This window comes from Leucoraja erinacea, chromosome 3, assembly GCF_028641065.1.
Source record: "Leucoraja erinacea ecotype New England chromosome 3, Leri_hhj_1, whole genome shotgun sequence".
Lineage (NCBI taxonomy): Eukaryota > Metazoa > Chordata > Chondrichthyes > Rajiformes > Rajidae > Leucoraja > Leucoraja erinaceus.
Genome location: NC_073379.1, coordinates 5,499,698 through 5,522,280, shown reverse-complemented (window position 1 = coordinate 5,522,280; position 22,583 = coordinate 5,499,698). Strand labels below are relative to the sequence as shown.

The 22,583-nt window shown below is 46.1% G+C and overlaps 1 protein-coding gene across 1 annotated transcript in view; it reads left to right on the top strand.

Moving 5' to 3' along the window:
* serinc5 (serine incorporator 5) overlaps positions 1-22,583 on the top strand; it is a 92,892-nt gene that overhangs the window by 49,496 nt on the left and 20,813 nt on the right. The window contains exons 3-6 of the mRNA XM_055631720.1: positions 2,286-2,464; positions 4,916-4,998; positions 15,855-15,948; positions 19,165-19,376. Of these exons, the coding sequence (XP_055487695.1) occupies positions 2,286-2,464; positions 4,916-4,998; positions 15,855-15,948; positions 19,165-19,376 (568 nt within the window). The remainder of the gene's footprint in view (positions 1-2,285; positions 2,465-4,915; positions 4,999-15,854; positions 15,949-19,164; positions 19,377-22,583) is intronic.

The following is a 22,583-nucleotide window of genomic DNA, read 5'->3' as shown; positions in this document are numbered from 1 at the left end:
TCCTGCCTCAACTACCTCTTCTGGCAGCTCGTTCTATATGTCCACCACCATCCGTGTGGAAAAAGTTCCCCCTCTGGTTCCTATTAAAACTTGCTCTTCTCACCTTAAACCTCTATCCCTTGGTTCTTGACTTCCCCTTCCCTGGGTAAAAAACTGTGCAGTTATCCTATCTATTCCCCTCATGTCTTTGACATTTCCACCTTGCGAACCCTATGGCACATAATTTTATATACTTCTATTCGTTCTCTTCTCAGCCTCTGACATTCCAGAGAAAACAATCCAAGTTTGGTCAATCTGAGGAAGGGTCGCCCATTCCCTCTCTCCAGAGATGCTGCCTCACCCGCTGAGTCACTCCAGCATTTTGTGTCTACCCCCACGTTAGTTCCACCTCTCTTGATAGCTAGCACCATCTCTAATAAGTTCTAGGAGCAGAATTGGGCCAATCGGCCCACCAGGTCTACTCCGCCATTCAATCCTGGGTGATCTGTCCTTCCTTCCCTATCCACTCAATCCTGCCTTTCTCCTCTGTTTTCAGGCTTCTGAACGGTCCTTCCATAAGCTAGGGACCGTCCGATTCTCCAGCCCACCTGAATGCGGCCATTTGTAGAATAACATAAATCGGTCCCATTTGCCCCAACAAATGCAAGGCTGACCTTTCGGCTCCAACCCCCGTATTGTCGCCAGGACAACGGGCCTTTATGGCAAAGTTAAGACTCCATTTTTAACAACTTTGGACTTGAATAGGGCAAATAGCTCTAGAAATGTGGCGACTCTTGTGTATTGTCTCAGTGTAATCCACTTTTCTCACACTCTTGTACTAAAGTATGATTGTGCCGATGTATAGTAAGACTTTTACTGAATTATATACTAAAATAGAATTATTTAGGATTAGATTAGATTAGATGTGGTGGCACAGCGGTAATCTAACCTAATTACTGAATTATATGCTAAAATAGAATCTCACTGTACCTAGGTACATGTGGCAATAAAGATGGTGGAAGGTGGTTTGTCGGCCTTTAGGATGGTGCTGGGCCCATTTTTGGCAAAAAACAATTCAGAGTACTGGAGTAACTCAGCGGGCCAGGCAGCATCTCTGGAGAACAGGGTTAGGTGACGTTTCGGGTCACCCATTCCTTCTATCCAGAGATGCTGCCTGTCCCGTTGAGTTACTCCAGCATTTTGTGTCTGTCTTCAATAGGAAATTGGATCCAGTTACATATCTTTGTTGATTGCCTTATTGTTTCCCTTGTTGGAAATTCTATGAACAACTAATGTTGAGCGTTTTGATGCACTGGGCCTGTACTCGCTGGAGAATCAAAGGATGACAGGGGACCTCTTTGAAATAGGATTCGCATAGTATGGTACTTTATACCAAGGCCTCCGAATAAAGTGACAGAAAGGAGGAGAGGAGGAATTTCTTTCGTCAGAATGTGGAGAATCTGTGGAATTCATTGCTACAGAAGGCTGTGGCGTGGCCAAGTCACTGGGTATTTTTAAAGAGGAGATTGACTAAAACTCTGTGGCTTCCTTTTGCTCTGGTATTTAATTTAATTTACATGTTTAAACTATAATGTTTTATTTATTAATATTTAATGTTTTATTCTTAATTGTTTACTGTATGTCGTGCTGCTGCTTGTGAGCGGAGCACCAAGGCAAATTCCTTGTATATGTTCATACTTGAGCAATAAACTTATTCATTCATTCATTCTAGATTAGTACAGGTGTCGGGGGTTATGGGGAGAAGGTAGGAGAATGGGGTTGAGAGGGAAAGATAGATCATCAATCACAGTGGCACAGCGGTAGAGTTGCTGCCTTACATCGAATGCAGCGCTGGAGACCCGGGTTCGATCCAGATTACGGGTGCTTGTCTGTACCGAGTTTGTACGTTCTCCCCGTAACCTGCGTGGGTTTTCTCAGAGATTTTCGGTTTCCACCCACATTCTAAAGACGTGCAGGTTTGTAGGTTAATTGGCTTGGCAAATGGAAAAATTCACCCCTAGTGGGTGTTAATGTGCGGGGATTGCTGGTCGGCGCAGACCCGATGGGCTGAAGGGTCTGTTTCCGTGCTGTATCTAAACTAGACTAAATTAAGCCATGATTGAATGGCGTAGTAGACTTGATGGGCTGAATGGCCTAATTCTGCTGGTTGCACGTATGAAAGTGGTTTGGATAACTCCTTCCAAGGGCATGGACAAAATGCTGTCCTTGAGGCAGCATTCAAGGCATCTGTGAACTACAAGGGCAGAGACTATGATTGTTATTATTATTTCTCCTGCTTTTTACAGGTCCCCTACTACAATGAATTTTGTCGGACCATTCAGGCAGGCAACAGCTGTGAAAAGCTTGTTGGCTACTCTGCTGTTTACAAGGTCTGCTTCGGAATGGCTGTATTCTTCTTCATTTTCTTCCTCCTGATGATCAACGTAAACACCAGTAAAGATTGTCGAGCAAAGCTCCACAACGGGTAAGTAAAAGGCCCAAAGGCTGCAAAGTGAAAGAAAGCGTGCCGTTCTATCTGGGATTAAAAAAAAAGACACAAAGTGCTGGAGTAACTCGGTGGGTCAGCAAGCTCCGACTGCAGAAGGGTCTCTCCCCAAAACGTCACCTATTCCTTCTCTCCAGAGATGCTGCCTAACCTGCTGAGTTACTCCAGCGTTTTGTGCCCTTTCGCGGTTTAAACCAGCATCTGCAGTTCCCCCCTGCACACAGCGTCGCTGGAGAACATGGATAGTTTTAGTTTTAGACATACGGCGTGGAAACAGGCCCTTCGGCCCACCGAGTGCGGGTTGCCACTAGTTCTATCCTACACACGAGGGATCATTGTTTCTGACACCAAGTAACCTAGATACCTGCATGTCGTTGGAATGTGGGAGGAAACCGGAGCACCTGGGGAAAACCCACTCGGTGACAGGGAGAACGTGTAAACTCAGCGCACGCAGCACCCATAGTCGGGATCGAGCCCGGGCCCCTGCGCCATTGTGTCGCACACAATAAATGACATTTCTGGTCACGACCCTTCCTAGGATGTTGAGGGATGAGGTGGGGTTGGGGGGGGGGGGGGGAAGGGGGGGAAGGGGGGAAGAAAGCTAGAAAATAGGTGGCGGTAGGAACAAAACCTGGCGAGTGATGGGTGGAGGAAGGAACTGCAGATGCTGGTTTACACCGAAGATGGAGCAACTCAGCGGGTCCCGCAGCCCCTCTGGAGAGACGGAATCGGTGAGGTTTCGGGCCGAGACCCTTCTTCAGACTGCTGAAGTGATGGGTGGACAGAGATGAGGAGGGGGGGTTTTGATTGGTAGATGGCCAGAGATGAAAAGACAAAGTGTGAGATAAGGGTGAAGAGGTGAGAATTGTGAAGCCAGAGGAAAGAATACAGGTGGAAATGGAGGGTTGAAGGGGCAAAATGTGTGCAAATGCAGGTGGGACACAGGGAAGTGGGTGTTGTTTGTTGGTCTAGTTACTTAAAACCTCAGCATTCAATGTTCGTACAATTGGGATATAAGCTACGCAAGAAAGATATGAGGTGCTGTTCCTCCACAGTTTGTGCATGGCGTCACTCTGGCAAGAGAGGAGGCCCAGGACGCACAGGTCACAATAGGAAGAGGAGTTAAAATAGTCAGTACCGGGAGATCCTGCAGGCCTGGGTGGACCGAACGTTCAGAGAAACTGTCACCTGATCCACGCCTAGTCCACGCCTGGCCAACGCCTGGTTTCGCCAATGTAAAGGAGGCCACGTCGCGAACACTGAACACAATAGCTGAGGTTAGAGGAGGTGCACGTGAACCTCTCTCTCACCTGGAACGACTGCTAAGGTCCCTGGTTGGAGGTGAGGGAGGAGTCCACAGATACAGTTTAGTTCAGTTCAGTTTAGTTTATTGTCACGTGTATCGAAGTACAGTGGAAAGCTTTTGCGTGCTATCCCAGTCAGCAGAAGGTTTTAGGAGTAGAATTGGGCCATTCGGCCCGTCGAGTCTACCCCATGGCTGATCTCGGCTGCCTCCGAATCCCATTTTCCTGCCTTCTCCCCATAACCCTTGACACCCGTTCTACTCAAGAATTTGTCCATCTCTGCCGTAAGATTATCCACTGACCTGGCCTCCGCAGCCCTCTGTGGCAACGAGTTCCACAGATTCACCACCCTCTGACTAAAGAAGGGTGGTCAGGGAAGGGTAAGGAAAGACAATACATGATTACAATCGAGTCATTTACAGTGTATTACTGTAGAGTCATAGACATACAGTGTGGAAACATGCCCTTTGCCCCGCCTTGGCCCACACCAACCAACACTGGTCCCACCTGCCCGCGTTTGGCCTATATCCCTCCAAGCTTGCTCTATCCATGCACCTGTCTAATGAGTCCTAACTTGTTCAACCTCGCCCTGTAGCTCAGGGCCCCCTGGCAACATTATTGCCACAGGTATAGCGACTGGTGTTGTATCTCCTGAAGTTGCAGGTGAGGGGGTGGTTTAGGTGGGGAGGTATGAGTGAACCAAGGAGTTATGGAGGGAGCGGCCACTGTGGAAACATAGAAATTAGGTGCAGGAGTAGGCCATTCGGCCCTTCGAGCCTGCACTGCCATTCAATATGATCATGGCTGATCATCCAACTCAGTATCCCGTACCTGCCTTCTCTCCATACCCTCTGATCCCCTTAGCCACAAGGGCCACATCTAACTCCCTCTTAAATATAGCCAATGAACTGGCCTCAACTACCCTCTGTGGCAGAGAGTTCCAGAGATTCAGCACTCTCTGTGTGAAAAACGTTTTCCTCATCTCGGTTTTAAAGGATTTCCCCCTTATCCTTAAGGCGGAAAGGGGTGGGGATGCAAAGATGTGACTGGTGGTACAAGGCAACTTGGGCGGGGGATCTATCTCTTTGAACCTTGCATTTATTTGATCACTGTGTTTTGCGTCTAGGTTTTGGTTTGTGAAGCTGGTGGTTTTGATTGGAATGTGTGCAGGAGCTTTCTTTATCCCTGACGAAGACACCTTTCACAAAGGTAAAGCTATTTTGTGAATGAAACCAATTTACTGTTCCAAAATGGATTTCTTTGGGGAAATTGGAGGCGTGTATGGGGACTTTCCTATATTTCGATTTTTAAATGTTATTTTTTTTGATCTTGTAGAAGTGTATAAATTTATGAGGAGACTTTCACCCAGGGTAGGGGAATCAAGAACCAGAGGATATAAGTTTAAGGTGAGAGGGGAAAGATTTGATGTGGAATTCATTGCCACAGAAGGCTGTTGAGGCCAAGTCAATGGGTATTTTTAAGGCGGAGATTGACAGATTCTTGATTAGTAGAGGTATTGGAGGGGCGTCGTATGATGGCAGCCTCTGCCAACAGTCTGTCTGTTTTTCCATTTTTTTTGTTATCTTTAGTCTGTTTGTAAAAGTATATTTTGGAGGTTTCTTAGTATTTTTATGTGGGGGAGGTGGGTAGGGTAAGGGGGAAACCATTTCTCAGTCACTTTCTGGCGAGGATGCAACTATTCTCCAAGTTGCAGGGAGATGAGAATAGCCAAGATGGGGCATCTTGGCCAGCATGGAAGAGATGGGCCGAAGGGACAATTTCTGTGCTGTATGACTGACTATGTAATTTCTTGCTGATGTACCTCAAATGTCCAGTGCAAAAAAAAAAAAATTGAAATGAGCGGAGTAAACGGATGTATGTAGAATGTTTAAAAATGTGTTTCATGAGCCTTGATTATTTAAGAAGAGAGAGAGAGCGAGGTAATGGACCTCCAGACCGGTTTGATGCCAGTGGTAAGGAAGTGCTGGAATCTGTTATTAAGGAAGTGGCCATGGAACAGTCAGGAAATACCAGTGTGATCGGGTAGAGTTGGCATGGCTTCATGAAAGGGAAATGGTGTTTGTAAAAGTTGGAACAGAACTTTTATTGTTACCATCAGGGGAGCCAGTGGATATATGATGTGGCCTTTAAAATGGTGCCACCCAAGCAGTTAATCATAATAATCATAATCATAATAAGTATATAATCATAATCTTATTAGCCAAGTATGTTTTGCAATATACGCAATTTTATTTGCCATACAGTCATACCATTAAGACGAAACGGAACACACAAAATACATTTAACATAAACATCCACCACAGTGACTCCTCCACATTCCTCACTGTGATGGAACGTGGAAAAAAAAGTTCAATCTCTTCCCTTCTTTGTTCTCCCGCAGTCGGGGGCCTCGAGCTTTCCGTTGGCGGAGGGATATTGGCTCCCATAGCCGACGTTCGGGCCTTCTGCATCAGGGTAATACTTCTCATGATCTTATACACTACGCACCTTGCATAACATAGAAACATAGAAATTAGGTGCAGGAGTAGGCCATTCGGCCCTTCGAGCCTGCACCGCCATTCAATATGATCATGGCTGATCATCCAACTCAGTATCCTGTATCTGCCTTCTCTCCATACCCTCTGATCCCCTTAGCCACAAGGGCCACATCTAACTCCCTCTTAAATATAGCCAATGAACTGGCCTCGACTACCCTCTGCGGCAGAGAGTTCCAGAGATTCACCACTCTCTGTGTGAAAAAAGTTCTTCTCATCTCGGTTTTAAAGGATTTCCCCCTTATCTTTAAGCTGTGACCCCTTGTCCTGGACTTCCCCAACATCGGGAACAATCTTCCTGCATCTAGCCTGTCCAACCCCTTAAGAATTTTGTAAGTTTCTATAAGATCCCCTCTCAATCTCCTAAATTCTAGAGAGTATAAACCAAGTCTATCCAGTCTTTCTTCATAAGACAGTCCTGACATCCCAGGAATCAGTCTGGTGAACCTTCTCTGCACTCCCTCTATGGCAATAATGTCCTTCCTCAGATTTGGAGACCAAAACTGTACGCAATACTCCAGGTAATACTCAAGCATTATTCCGCCTGCTCTTTTAATCTACTTCTTCTGCTCTGTTAATTCTAGGGGAGTCAAAATCCCGGTTGTTTTCTCCTCCCCCAATTTTTTTTAATGTAACAATAAAGCTTTTCACTGTACCTCGGGACACATGACAATAAACTAAACTAAGATAATCTAAGATGTTCTCTCATTCTTCCACTCAAGAGTTTTCTCTCCATTACCCAACCCTCTAGCCATCTTCACTCCCAAGTACTTCGATGTTGTTTAATGTACTCTTTTTTTATTTTATATGGGCCAGGGGGTCGAGGGAAACTTTTTTTCAATCTCTTCCCCTGCCAGAGATGCGATTATTTTCTGGATCGTATCTCCGGTTGCTCTGCGCCCAAGCAATCATGAGAAGAATAGATCGGTTAAATGCGCATAGTCTTTTGCCCAGAGTAGGGGAATCGAGAACCAGAGGACATAGGTTTGAGGTGAGGGAGGATCGATGTAAAAGGAACCTGAAGCAGATGACACGAAGCTGGGGGGCAGTGTTAGCTGTGAGGAGGGTGCAAGGAGGCTGCAAGGTGACTTGGATAGGTTGGGTGAGTGGGCAAATGCATGGCAGATGCAGTATAATGTGGATAAATGTGAGGTTATAGTGGCAAGAACAGGAAAGTAGACTATTATCTGAATGGCGGCCGATTAGGAAAATGGGAGATGCAACGAAACCTGGGTGTCATGGTACACCAGTCATTGAAAATAGGCATGCAGGTGCAGCAGGCAGTGAAGAAAGCAAATGGTATGTTAGCAATCATAACAAAAGGATTAGAGTATAGGAGCAGGGAGGTTCTACTACAGGGTACAGGGTCTTGGTGAGACCACACCTGGAATATTGCGTACAGTTTTGGTCTCCTAATCTGAGGAAAGACATTCTTGCCATAGTGGGAGTACAGAGAAGGTTCACCAGACTGATTCCTGGGATGGCAGGACTTTCATATGAAGAAAGACTGGATAGACTCGGCTTATACTCGCTGGAATTTAGAAGATTGAGGGGGGATCTTATAGAAACTTACAAAATTCTTAAGGGGTTGGACAGGCTAGATGCAAGAAGATTGTTCCCGATGTTGGGGAAGTCCAGAGCAAGGGGTCATGGTATAAGGATAAGGGGGATGTCTTTTAGGACCGAGATGAGAAAAAAAAATTCACACAGAGAGTGGTGAATCTGTGGAATTCTTTGCCACAGAAAGTAGTTGAGGCCAGTTCATTGGCTATATTCAAGAGAGAGTTAGATGTGGCCCTTGTGGCTAAGGGGATCAGGGGGTATGGAGAGAAGGCAGGTACAGCATACTGAGTTGGATGATCAGCCATGATCATATTGAATGGCAGTGCGGGCTCGAAGGGCCGAATGGCCTATTCCTGCACCTATTTTCTATGTTTCTATGAAGGGTAACTTTTTTTTAACTCAAATGGTGGTGGTTATATCGAACGAGCTGCCATAGGAGGCAGTTGAGGCAGGTACTATCACATTTGGACAGGCACATGGATAGGATATGTTTAGAGGGATATGAGCCAATACAGAATAGATGCTGAAATAATGTTTCCCATGGCTGTGGGACTAGCTCAGAGGCTTCTTGGTTGGCATGGATAAGTTGGGCCGAAGGGCCTGTTTCCTCTATGCTGTGTGACTCTATGCTTGCTTCTGGCGTCCACTACATATTTATCTTCTGCTGGTTCTCACCAGTGTCTCATCGTTACTTAGGTTTTAGAATATATTTTCCGGTGCTCTGACAACCCATTGCTATCAACATCTTTTGCCAACAAATCTTGTCCACTTCATTTTCCCAAGCTTTATTATTAGCATCTTGACGTGAACATATCTCCAACCAATTGCTCAAGATTCCCACGGGCTTGTATCCTTCTCCATTATCTTAAAATATAAATCCTATTACTTAAGAAATAATAATATAGAAGGGCTTTTATCTTCATTAGCCGTTACCATTAACTTGTGCTGTATTCAATATCCTTTCTAACAGAGTTAGTAATGAGTTGTTCTTGAGTAAATCACACACACACTCACCGATCTGATATAACAGTATATTGAGTCATTGAGGTTCAAACGAAATTTGGTTTCTGCGGTCATACAAACAAGTAGAAGAACCAAGACACAACATAATTTACACAAACATCCATCACAGCGAATCTCCTCCTCACTGTGATGGAAGGCAAAGTCTTATCTCTCCCCTGCTCTCCCCATTCTCCTCCCGATGTCAAAGTCAAAGCCCCCGGCGGGCGATGGTAAGGAAGTCCCGCGGCCATTAAAGCCGTGCCGGGCGATGTAAGGCCCTGCACCGGGTCTTGATGTTGGAGCCCCTGGCGGGCGCTAGCAAGTCCTGTGGCCATTAAAGCAGCACCAGGCGACACACACTGCAGCATGTTCATCCAACCATGTAGCAGTACCAACTAACAGCACATGTTGGGTTGCGATAATATGAATGTTGTGGTAGTAGGCGGAGCTGATAATAATAATAAAGCACTACATTGGTAAAGTAAAGTAACCAATCTACAGTTATAGTGCCATATAGTGTGGAAACAGGCCCTTTGGCCCAACATACCCATGCTGACCAAGATGCTCCATCTACACTAGTCCCACTAACCTGTATTTGGTCCATATTTCCTCTAAACCTGTCCTATCCATGTACCATGTTTCTTAAATGTGTGACATTCCCTGCCTTAACTAGCTCCTCTGGCAGCTCAATCCATATATCCACTTCCCTTTCTATGAAAAAGCAGCCTCTCGGTTTCCTATTAAAGGTCCTGTCCCACTTGCCGATTTTATTTTGTCGGCGACTGCCGACATCATTAACTGACGAAGAATTTGCGGCGTGATGCATCGGTGACGTGTTTTTTCACGTGCCGCAACTTTTTTTTGTCGCTGCTGCATTTTGAAATGTTCAAAATCTTTTGGTGTCACTGATATGACGCCAGCAGTCGCCGAAAAAAATTGCATCAAGTGATCAGGCCCTTAAATCTTTCTCCTCTGTCTTCAGGTCCTTAATTCCTCTGCTCTGAGTAAAAGAGTGCATTTACCCCATCTATTCCTCTCATGATCTTATACACTTCACACTCTGCCGAAACTCTATTCCACGTGCTCTTGTAATCTTTTTTCTGCTCTGCTAATTCTACGGTAGTCAAAATCCCTGTTGTTTTTTCTATTTTCTTTACTCTTTGCATATTTATTTCACCTCTATCAGTATTAATTTCTCTGCAAGTTACTTATCGTTATCTATTTATCTCATTGATAGTTCTACCACTCTTTACAACCCTTATATCCAATTAATATAGCTATTTCCCCCCCCCCCCCCACCCCCCCTAACATTTATTTCCTTCCCTCTGCATCTTTTCTAAATATTTAATTTCGTTAAGTTTAGAGATACAGCGTGGAAACAGGACCTTGGGCCCACTGAGTCTGTGTGGGCCAGCGATCACTCGTACTCTAGTTCTATACACTAGGGACAATTTACAGAAGTCAATTAAGCTCTAAGTCTTTGGAGTGTGGGAGGAAACCGGTGCATCCAGAGAAATCCTACACGGTCACGGGGAGAACGTACAAACTCTGTAGAGACAGATGGGATTGAACCCGGGTCTCTGGTCCTGTAAGGCAGCAACTCTACCGCTGCACCACCATGCTGCAAAGTAGGCAAGGCTTAGAAGGGTACGGATTTAAAACGGGCAAATGGGATGAGTGCAGATGAGTAAAAAGGTTGGCGTGGATGTAGGGTTTTTTTTTGTTTTTTGTTTTTGCTGCATTGAACCTCCAAGTAATTAGTTTCTGTTGCCGTAGTCTATTAATCCCCACTATGCATGCACTGCTATTCAGATTGTTTAGCGGGCTGTTAATAGCAGTCTTCCTCCCTTCATTTACTATCATTGTACGCTGATGATCTATAACCCTGTTTATTCACTGGCTACGTGTCCAATCGTAGAATAATCGGATGCTTGTCTTTTCTTTATTTGTTTCCATGCATTAAGCCTTGTTTTTGCACTATAGAGTTCTTCAACCCACACAAACCCCTGGATAGTTTCCAATTTTCCAATCCTCTGGCTCGGGTGGAGCTTGTCACAGCAGGATGGGTTTGATCCAGTTCTAAACCTCCCCTGAACAATAGACGTGTGTGCTGTGCCTTTGAGCAGTTTTGCAGTCTCCTTTGTGCATCATTAGGGAAATTGTCAAAACGTTTTTATGCCAAAGAATATGCAAATGTGTTTCAAATGGGGGGGGAAAAAAAACTTCTCTAAATTAAAAGTAGTCCCATTGCAAATAGGAAGTGTTCTTTTGTTGGGAGCACAGTGTAAGAGGCCGAAAGTGTGCAAACAGGCCCTTCGGCCTACATGGTCTATGCTGAATATCAAGCAGCAATTTTTTTTCGCTAATCCAAATTCATCCAGTCGCACCCCGGCCACTCCCTCTTCTTCCCTCTCCCATCTGGCAAGAGGTACAGAAGTGTGAAAATGCACACCTCCAGATTCGGGGATATCCTCCCCTGATAATCCTCCCCTGGTGTGCTTTCCTGTCTAAAAGCTGTTTGTAAATTTGCGATGCTGTATGACCCGCTGAGTGTTTGTGTCTGCCTTCGGTTTCAACCAGCATTTGCAGTTCCTCCCTACATGTAAATTCAGATTCAGATTCAATTTTAATTGTCATTGTCAGTGTACAGTACAGAGACAACGAAATGCATTTTTATGCCAAAGAATATGCATGAATTAATTCAAGCAGTTGATGGAATTAAACCTAATCCAGATTCTGGGACAGTTTCTTCCCTCATCTGTTATCAGGCACCTGAATAATAAACATTTCCATCAACTCAAGACTCCAGAGTGGTCATGAATGGCCCCCCCCCCCCCCCCCCCCCTACCCCCTATGACCCCACTTGCTCCCACCCTTTTCAATACCCCATGGAAACCTGTGTGAACTATTTTTAATTTGACTTTACTTTAGACTTTACCTTGCACTAAACGTTGCAATTTATAAAGGCTAAGATTATCATGTATCTGTGCACTGTGGATGGCTCAACTGTAATCCTGAATAGTCTTTTCACTGCCTGGATAGCATGCAGGTTTTCCACTGTACCTCACCTCACTACACATGACAATAATAGACTAATAAACATTTCCATCAACTCCAAGACTCCCAGAGATACATCAGCCATTATTGAATGGCAGACTAGACTTGATGAGCTTGAATGGCCTTATTCTACTATCCCTTATGACCTTATGACTCGACCACTTGCCTGTACACTGGTCTATTTTCAATGGCATGTATAATTTACGACAATGGCATTTACAATGAACAATGATAGTTTACAAATTTAGCAACATAGTCGCGGGGAAAACTGTACAAACTCTACTACATTTCGCTGTTTTGTGGATGGCAAACGATTAAATATTCAGCAAGGTCAATGCCGAATGCAATTGATTATAAAGGCTAAGATTAGTAGGAAGGAACTGCAGATGCTGGTTCATGTCAGCATGACACCCAGATCTCGTTGCATCTCCCCTTTTCCCAATCGGCCACCAATTAGATAATAGTCTGCTTTCCTGTTTTTACCACCAAAATGGATAACCTCACATTTATCCACATTATACTGCATCTGCCAAACATTTGCCCACTCACCCAGCCTATCCAAGTCACCTTGCAGTCTCCTAGCATACTGCTCACAGCTAACACTGCCCCCAGCTTAGTGTCATCCGCAAACTTGGAGATATTGCCTTCAATTCCCTCATCCAGAACATTAATATATATTGTAAATAGCTGGTTATGGGGAGAAGGCAGGAGAATGGGGTTTGGGAGGGAGAGATAGATCAGCCATGATTGAATGGCGGAGTAGACCTGATGGGCCGAATGGCGTTATTCTACTCCTATCACTTATGAACATGACTGTGTCTGTCAAAGGCTAAATATGCCCCTGTCCCACTTAGGAAACTGAACGGAAACCTCTGGAGACTTTGCGTCCCCACCCAAGGTTTCCGTGCGGTTCCCGGAGGTTCCAGGTGGTTGCCGGAGGTTGCAGGTAGGGAGACTGACAAAAACCTCCGGGAATCACACGGAAATCTTGGGTGGGGCACAAAGTCTCCAGTGGTTTCCGTTCAGGTTTCCTAAGTGGGACAGGGGCAAGATTACTTTGCTGCACAGAATAAAATACTTCAGAGTTCAGTTTTATTGTTTCTCCACTGAATTGAGATTTTGGGAGAATGTTGGAGGAACTGTGTGTGTGGGTAGAATAAAGTCTCTGTTCTCCACTGCTGGTAAACTGCAGCTCGCTGTCAGTGGATACAGTCAATGCGGAGAGTTACTGACTGAGCTCAAGCTGTGGCTCAATCACAAAGAACGCCTCTAAATTATCACAGGGATTTAGGATGGAGCAAGTTTGCAGCTATTGAGCTGGTTTTGTTCCAGCTATTTGACCTCCAATTGTGGCAGACAGCCACAAAATGCAGGAGTAACTCCGCGGGTCGGGCAGCATCTTTGGAGAGAAGGAATGGGTGACGTTTCGGGTCGAGATCCTTCGTCGGACTCCTAGACAGACCAGCAGCAGTGGAGCCCTCTGGAATAATAATCGAGTTGGAATTTCTGAACGAATAGAAAAGCATTTGACGCAACAAAGGGCAAGAGTCAGTTTCTTGGTCTGTATCCACCTCTTACAGGAGTCTCTTGGTCTCTATCCTTTTGTGTCAGCTGTGCTTGGTGACTTGAGTTTATTGATTCTGCAGGATAGTAAGTGCTTTGTCTCTACATTTCCACGTTGCTCTTTGTTTGAAAAAAAACGCTGGAAACAATGAGAATCTTGTTCTTATCCATCCATGGCATGAATTTGCCACATTTTTTTTAATTCCACTTCCCCGCTGTGAATTTTAAAGTGTTGATAATTCACCATGGCTTCATGCTGAATTTGTAATCGGGGAGGCTGTTGTTCAGTGCAGAAATGGGCCCTTCAGCCCACCACACCCCATGCTAACCTTTATGGTCATCTGAGCTCATCACATTTGCCTGCTTCTAAACCTTGCCTGGTGGGGCAGCGGTAGAGTTGCTGCCTTACTGCGCCTGAGACCCGGGTTCCATCCTGACTACGGAGTTTGTACGTTCTCCTGTGAACAGGTGGGTTTTATCCGGGTGCTCCGGTTTCCTCCCACCGCCCAAAGACATGCAGGTTTGAAGGTTAATCGGCTTCAGGTAAATTAACAATAGACAATAGGTGCAGGAGTCGGCCATTCGGCCCTTCGCGCCAGCACCGCCATTCAATGTGATGGCCAGCTGATCATCCACAATCTGTACCCCGTTCATGCCTTCTCCCCATATTCCTTGACTCCGCTATCTGTAGGAGCTCTATCTAACTCTCTCTTGAAGGCAACAGAGAATTGGCCTCCACTGCCTTCTGAGGCAGAGATTTCCACAGATTCACAACTCTTTGGGTGAAAATAAAATGTCCTCATCTCCGTTCTAAATGCCTTACCCCTTATTCTGAAACTGTAACCCCGGTTCTGGACTCCCCCCAACATCGGGAACATGTTTCCTGCGTCTAGAGTGTTTAATCCCTTCATAATCTTATATGGTTCAAGAGATATCCTCTCATCCTTCCAAATTCCAGAGTATCCAAGCCCAGTCGCTCCATTCTATCAACATATGACAGTCCCGCCATCCCGGGAATTAACCTAGTAAACCTACACTGCACTCCCTCAATAGCAAGAATGTCCTTCCTCAAATTTGGAGACCAAAACTGCACAAAGTACTCAAGGTGTGGTCTCACTAGGGCCCTGTACAACTGCAGAAGGATAGAGCACTTGTGATCATTCACATTCATCTTGTCTCACATTTATGTGGAGGAAAAAAGATCTTGGGTCCATCATTCCAAATAAACTTGACAATCTCCACGTCAAATATACCCGAGGACTTGTCCTCCACAGCCGATGGTGGCGTTGAATTCCACTGATTCGGAGAATAAATCTCTGCAAGTCTTGGTATTACAAACAGAAATACCTATTTAATTATATTACGCCACAATGACTGCCGATGAATCTATCCGTTCCTGAAGATTATACGACCATGTGCGATAGGAGTAGAATTAGGCCATTCGGCCCATCAAGTCTACTGCCATTCAATCATGGCTGATCTATTTCTCTCTAACTCCATTCTCCTGCCCTCTGACTAAAGAAATTCCTCCTTGTCTCCTTCCTCAAAGAACGTCCTTTAATTCTGAGGCTATGACCTCTAGTCCTAGACTTTCCCACGAGTGGAATTTGCCACGAATGAGTGAAATTATTAAGTGTGGAATAATCTCTTCAGGTCTTATCTGTCAGTGATTTTTTTTTTCTTTCAGAAAATGAAAAAATTAAGAATTTAAGAACCATTTGAATTTTATGTTATGCTGCTTTTAATTCACAAGTTTATTTATCTTCCTAATCTGGGATTTGCATTATCACTATAGCCAAGCCATCTGATCTTCAAAAAATGATTTTCCCTTCAAATAAATGATTTTTTTAAAATGTGCTATTAGAAAATAATTGTAATAGTTCTTAATATGGTTATATTGCATTTCCTTGGAGAGAAGGAATGGGTAACGTTTCGGGTCGAAACCCTTCTTCAGACCAGAAACAGAATGGCCTACTGGCTCGAAGGGCAGAATGGCCTACTCCTACACCTATTGTCTATTGTCTATATGGGGAGAAGGCAGGAACGAGGTACTGATTGTGGGTGATCAGCCATGATCACAGTGAATGGCGGTGCTGGCTCGAGGGGCCGAATCGCCTACTCGTGCACCTATTGTCTATTAACACAGGTCCCTGGCGCTGTAAGGCAGCAACTCTACCACTGCGCCATCATGCCGCCCTATGTTCTGTGTAGTTGATAAACCAGTTCTTGGAGAAATTTAATGCCATAGTTGTAAGTAAGGCCAAGTACTGTCTATGCAGTCTGCACGTGCATGCTAATGGTTTGATTTGCGTTGTTGTCACACAGCTTGGATGTACATTGGTGCTGCAGGAGCTTTCCTTTTCATCTTGATTCAGCTCATCCTGTTGGTGGAGTTCGCACATACGTGGAACAAGACGTGGTGAGTAGCTTTTCTGAGCAATTTTAAAAGCTATGATCCTTGTCCACTGGCAACAAACTAGATTCCTCATCTATTTAGCCCCTCCAACTTCTGCAATCTGATTTTTATTTTAAAAGCTTCATCCAATGTGAAACTGAATTGTTTGTCGCTCTTCAACTCTATTGGTAAATTCACACAAGAAAAACCTCCACAAAAGTGCTGGTGTAACTCAGCGGGTCAGTTCAGGAATTTGTTCTGAAGTGCCTCTTAGTTTCTCTCTCATAGGTTCATAGTTCAGAAGTTCCAGGAGCAGACTTAGGCCATTTGGCCCATCAAGTCCACTCCGACATTGAATCATGGTCGATCTATCGTTCCCTCTCAACTCCATTCTCCTGCCATCGCTCCTTACCAATCAAGAATATATCTCTAGGCTGGGGGATGGGAGGAAATCTATCCCTCTCATCATTTTAAAAACCTCTATCAAGTCCCCCCTTAACCTTCTGCGCTCCAAAGAATAAAGCCCTAACTTGTTCAACCTTTCTCTGTAACTTAGTTGCTGAAACCCAGTATGAAGCCACATACTGATCAGATTGAACAAAGTTATGCCCCTAAACCTTGGGTGGGGCACCAAGGTCTCCAGAGGTTTCCGTTCAGGTTTCCTAAGTGAGACAGGGAAACTTTGTTCAATCTGATCAGTAGGGCTTTATTCTTGAACAAGTGGATTCTTTGGCGCAGAAGGTTAAGGGGGGACTTGATAGAGGTTTTTAAAATGATGAGAGGGATAGATTTCCTCCCCTCCCCCAGCCTTCGGGCTCCTCCCCCTTTTCCCTTTCTTGTCCCCACCCACCCCCGCCCCCGATCAGTCTGAAGAAGGGTTTCGGCCCGAAACGTTGCCTATTTCCTTCGCTCCATAGATGCTGCTGCACCCGCTGAGTTTCTCCAGCTTTTTTGTGTAACCCAAGAATATATCTCTCTCTTCCTTAAGGATACCCATTGACTTGGCCTCCGCAGCCTTCTGTGGCAATGAAATCCATCACTCCCATCATTCCACCATTCACCACCACTCTCCCCCTGTCTGAAGAAGGGCCTCGACCCAAAACATCTCTCCATAGATGCTGTCTGACCTGCTGAGTTACTCCAGCATTTTGTGTCGATCGTTGGTGTAAACCAGCATCTGCAGTTCCTCCCTACGCATCCCTGGAGGACATGGTGGCTTCAGAAAATTCTAACATTATGATAACTTGCCTTACTTTGAAAGTTGCTGTTTATCTATCGTAACAATGAAGGGCTTGCTCTAAAGTAGCGCATTCATTAGATGGGCCAAGCATGTTCCAATTTCACGGTGTCCAGAGTTAATCCTAGGGGAGCAGAGAAGAAAATTTGACTTGTGTAGGCGATGGACCACGGAATTACCAGATTGTTGCGAATACTTATTTGGTTCACTAATGTCTTTCAGGGGAGGCTATTGCCCCTGTCCCATTTAGGAAACCTGAACGGAAACCTCTGGAGACTTTGCGCCCCACCCAAGGTTTCCTTGCGGTTCCCGGGAGTTCCCGGAGGTTTTTGTCAGTCTCCCTACCCGCTTCCACTACCTGCAACCTCCGGCAACCACCTGCAACCGCCGGGAACTGCACGGAAACCTTGGGTGGGGCACCAAGTCTCCAGAGGTTTCCGTTCAGGTTTCCTAAGTGAGACAGGGGCATAACTTTATTCAATCTGATCAGTATGTGGCTTCATATTGGCTGCTGCCTCACAGCGCCAGAGACCCGGATATCGACCCCGACTACGGGGTGCTGTCTGTGCGGAGTTTGCCTGTTCTCCCGGTGACGTGGGTGGGGTTCCTCCCACACTCCACAGGCGTACAGTTTTGCAGTGGTTAATTGGCTTCTGTAAATTGCCCCCAGCGTGCAGGGAGCGGATGAGAAAGCGGGATAACATAGGATCAGCGTGAATGTGCGATCGCTGGTCGGCCTGGACACAGTGGGCCGAAGGGCCTGTTTCCATGCCGTAACTCTAAACTCCAAACGTGGGACATGCTCAATTGCATTTCGAGGCACTTTGACCGTGTTAAATGGTTTAGACCACATCTGGCAATTTGTAACCGGAAACTATGTCAGGCATGAGTGAATGCTGCCAAGTGTCAGAATTTGCAACGCTCAGAAACACTGCAAAACGTTAAGATTCTTGGCACCATCATCTTGTGAGCTCCAGTCTATGGGCATTATCCACCTTGAGTACAGGGAACACTCACCATTATAGACCTCTGTGTGTTGGATTTTAGTCGTAAGTGATAGGAGCAGAAGGCCATTTGCAAAGTCTACGTTAAGATTCAATCATGACCATCATCTTGTAGGAGCTGAGAGGGGATCTATGGAAATTACATCACCTTGAAGGGGTTGGAACACTCAGGAAGATTATAGGGAACCAGGACAAGTGTAAGGATAAGGGGGATCCTTTAAAAACGAGATAACAGTGAATAGGAGCCAGTTCAATGGCTATTTTAAGAGCCAGTTTGGCCCCTTGTGTCAAGCAGGGGTACTCTACGGGATTACTGAGTTCATGATCATGACTCATATTGAATGGCGGTAGGCTCGAAGGGCCCTCCTAACCCAATGTATCCCCCCTCTAACCCAATCCTTCTCTTGCCTTCTCCCCATAACCCCTGACACCCGTACTAATCAAGAATCTATCTATCCCCCTCCTTAGAAATATCCACTGACTTGGCCTCCACAGCCTTCTGTGGCAAAGAATTCCACAGATTCACCGCCCTGTAGTGGAGTAAAGGGCCTGTCCCACTTGGGTGTTATTTGCGGGTAATTTACGCGACATCATTTACGCGTCACGAAGCATGACGCGGGCTTCGTGCCGTGCACGTGATGCGCGCATGGTGCGCATTACGCACGCGCGCTGCATGGCGACGTGGGCAGTGGCGCGATCGCGCGCGGTGCCTCGGGTTTTTGGGATGTACAAATCTTCGCGCACCAGCTGCGTGACGCGCAAATGCCGCCCAAGTGGGGCAGGCCCTTTACTCAGTGTCCCTGGAGAAAAGGAATAGGTGGCGAGGGTTCGGGTGAGAAGAAGGGCTCCGACCCGAAATGGCGCCCATCCTTTTTCTCCAGAGATGCTGCCTGCCCCGCTGAGTTACTCCAGCACTTTGTGTCTATCTTCGTGGCCTGTGTTGTACTGGACTGTTTGCAATAACCACTTACCAGTCTCCTGTTTCTTGCCCAATAACAGGTGGGCTGGAACTGCCCAAAATAAATGCTGGTACGTTGCCTTGACTTTGGTCACACTCATTCTGTACCTGGTCGCCATCTTTGCTCTCGTTCTCATGGTTATCTTCTACACCGACTTCGACGGATGCAAGCTCAACAAGATATTACTGGGGGTCAACACTGGCCTCTGCTTCATTGTCTCCATGGTGGCCATCAGTCCCTGTGTTCAGAAATGTGAGTACGCTACTTGGAATCTTCACTCCAATGCATGTTCATAAGTCGCAGGAGCAGAGTTCGGCCGCTCAGAGGTCATTGAGTCTACTCCGCCATTCATTCATGGCCGAGCTATCTTTCCCTCTCAATCCCATTCTCCTGCTTTCTCCCTGTCACCTTTGACACCCGTACTAATCAATCTCCACTTTTAAAATACCCACTGACTTGTCCTCCACCGCCATCTGAATTCCACAGATCCACCACCCTCTGACTAAAGAAACTCCCCCTTGTCTCCTTTCTAAAGGTACATCCTTTTATTCCGAAGTACGTCCTTTTATTCTGAGAATATTGAATGCAGCTGGTTGATTTACTTTTGCTAATCGAGCTTTTACGTGTTATTAATGTAACTCCCTGAGGATATGATTGGAGGGTCGGCATGAAGGAATTTCACGAGAGTTAGGGGCCTCAGTTATTTGGATAGACTGAAGTTGGCTCTGCGCTCCTTAGCACAGTGATGATGGAAAGATGGGTTAACGGAAGTGCTCAACAGCATGAAGTTTTGGCAAAGAGAAATGAAGGGAAACTGTCCAATTTAAGGCATTTGCCAGAAGATCTAAAGTTGACATAGGGAGCTGGATTACCCAACCTGCATGGGCGATTGAAGCAGATAAAGGGTTGTGTTTTCAGAAAGGAATTAAAAGAGCACTTGATGGAAAAATGTTGAGATCTTCTTCTTTCCTGTCCATCTTCCATGTTTCAAATGTTGACCTCGTGGTCATCGTCTGTCCTGAAAAGGAGGCAAGCTTCCGGCGACAATCAGTGGGAGCCATCACTTGTTGCAATAGATGATGGTGGTAGCAGAATTAGCTCGGGATACTTCCAGGACTGCAGGGACTATGTGTTTTAGCTGACCCCTGTTGCTGCCACGATTCCCTAAAGCCCCTGTCCCACTTACGTGTCCTTGGCACGCTAATTAACGCGACCTCGTGGTGGCATTGAGGCACGACGGTCCCGTGAAGATCGCATACGATTTCATGCGCCCACACAGCCGTCTAAAGCGCATGACGTCATTTGAAGATGGATGCAAAATGCAGGAGTAACTCAGCGGGACCGGCAGCATCTCTGGTGAGAAGGAATGGGTGATGTTTCGTGTCGAGACTCTTCAGTCTGAAAGAAGGGTCTTGACGGGGGAAAAAACGTCACCCATTGCTTCTCTCCAGAGATGATGCCGGTCCCACTGAGTTACTCCTGCATTTTTTGTCTATCTTCAATTTTCTTGGCCCCGCTCTGGGAGTAGAAGTGGGGGCGGATCCGGACCGCAACGGCCGTGAGCCCCAGGCCGAGTTCGACGATCGTTTGCCTGCTTCTGCTGCTGTTGGAGGTGAGACGTTGCGTCACGCCAGGGTCTTGGGCCTGTCCCACTTTGGCCGTCAGTTACGAGACAGGCCGTTGGCGCGCAAAGATTTTGTTCACTACAAAATTTTGGAGTGCCGCGCGATATCGCGCACAACTCCATACCCCCCCGCACTTCTCAGTGGGACCGTCCCCGCGCAGCCACACGATGCCCGTGCGCCTCAACGCGACGACGAGGTCGCGTAAATCTGCGTGCCAAGGACACGTAAGTGGGACAGGCCCTTAAGTCATTAGGATATTTATTTGACTGCCTTGCTTTCAACCATTGAAAATGTTAGTTTCCAGAGTCTGAACAAGCAGGGTATTCCTCAATGGTTAACAGTTAAACTCGACAGGGCGGCACGGTGGCGCAGCGGTAGAGCTTCTGCCATACAGCACCAGAGATCCAGGTTCGATCCTGACCACGGGTGCTGTCTGTATGGAGTTTGTGCGTTCTCCCCGTGACCTGCGTGGGTTTACTCCGGGTGTTCCGGTTTCCTCCCACATTCCAAAGCCGTACAGGTTTGTAGGTTTGTGGATTCTGTAAATCGTCCCCAGTGTGTAAGATAAGAATTAGTGTCTGGTTTTCAAGCTGTATCTCTAAAGTCAAAGGTTAACGGTGATTAGGCTTATTATTGTGTTACACGTGCTACAAAGTGGAAAGCTTTGTCTTGCATGCTAACTAATTAATTTGGATAATACTTTACATAAATACAATCAAGGCAAACTCAACTACCATAGGGTGGGAAGGAACTGCAGATGCTGGTTTACACTGAAGAAAGACACAAAATACGGGAGTAACTCAGCGGGACAGGCTGAAGAAGGGTCTCGACCCGAAACTCTCCAGAGATCCAGCCTGTCCCTCTGAGTTACTCCAGCAGTTTGTGGCATCTCATATGCAATAGGTTGGGTAAAGGAAACGATACAAGGTGCAGAATATAGTTCTCACCTGATGCCTTCAAGAGATTGTTGGATGTAGCGCTTGGGGCTAATGGAATCCAGGGATATGGGAAGAAAGCAGGAACTGGGTACTGATTCTGGATGATCAGCCATGATCCTATTGAATGGTGCTGGCTCGAAGGGCCAAATGGCCTACTCCTGCCCCTATTTCCTATGTAGCAGAACAGTTCCAGAGGCAAAGTCCAGTGTCTGCAATGGGGTGGAGCTGAACAGTGTAGTACACTAGCTTGTAAGGATATTGTATTAATTCTGCCCAGTCAAAACTCTATTAACGCAAAAACATTCTGCCTGGACTCCATTTCTCTCACTCCATTTTCTTTCGCTTCGTTCTTAGTTCTTTGTCCTTTCTTCCTCTCGCTTTATTTGTCTTAACTTTTCACTTTTTTTTTCTTCCTGGCTCCTGTTTTTATCATCAGTAATACCGACACGCAGCTTTTGCTTTCTGTACCTTGTGGTCTTTGGTTTCAGCTGCCCTCGGCTGTTTCAGCTGTCGTGGTATCTCATGACCACACGTGTCCCAGCAGAGATGGAAGGGGGCCAGATGTCCTGTCGGTGAGACCAAGTCAAACCAGCCTGGCTACCCATGATAATGAAAAATGATGATGAGGACACTTCATTGTCATTTGTCTCCAGCTCAGTGCAGTGTAATGCAAAGTGCACGAAAGAGTTGCCACAAAGGTGCCGACATAAGTGATGGGAGCAGAATTAGGCCATTCGGCCCATCATGTCTACACCATTCATAGAAACATGGAAAATATGTGCAGGAGGAGGCCATTCTGCCCTTCGAGCCAGCACCGCCATTCAATGTGATCATGGCTGATCGTCCCCTATCAATCACCCGTGCCTGCCTTCTCCCCATATCCCTTGACTCCACTA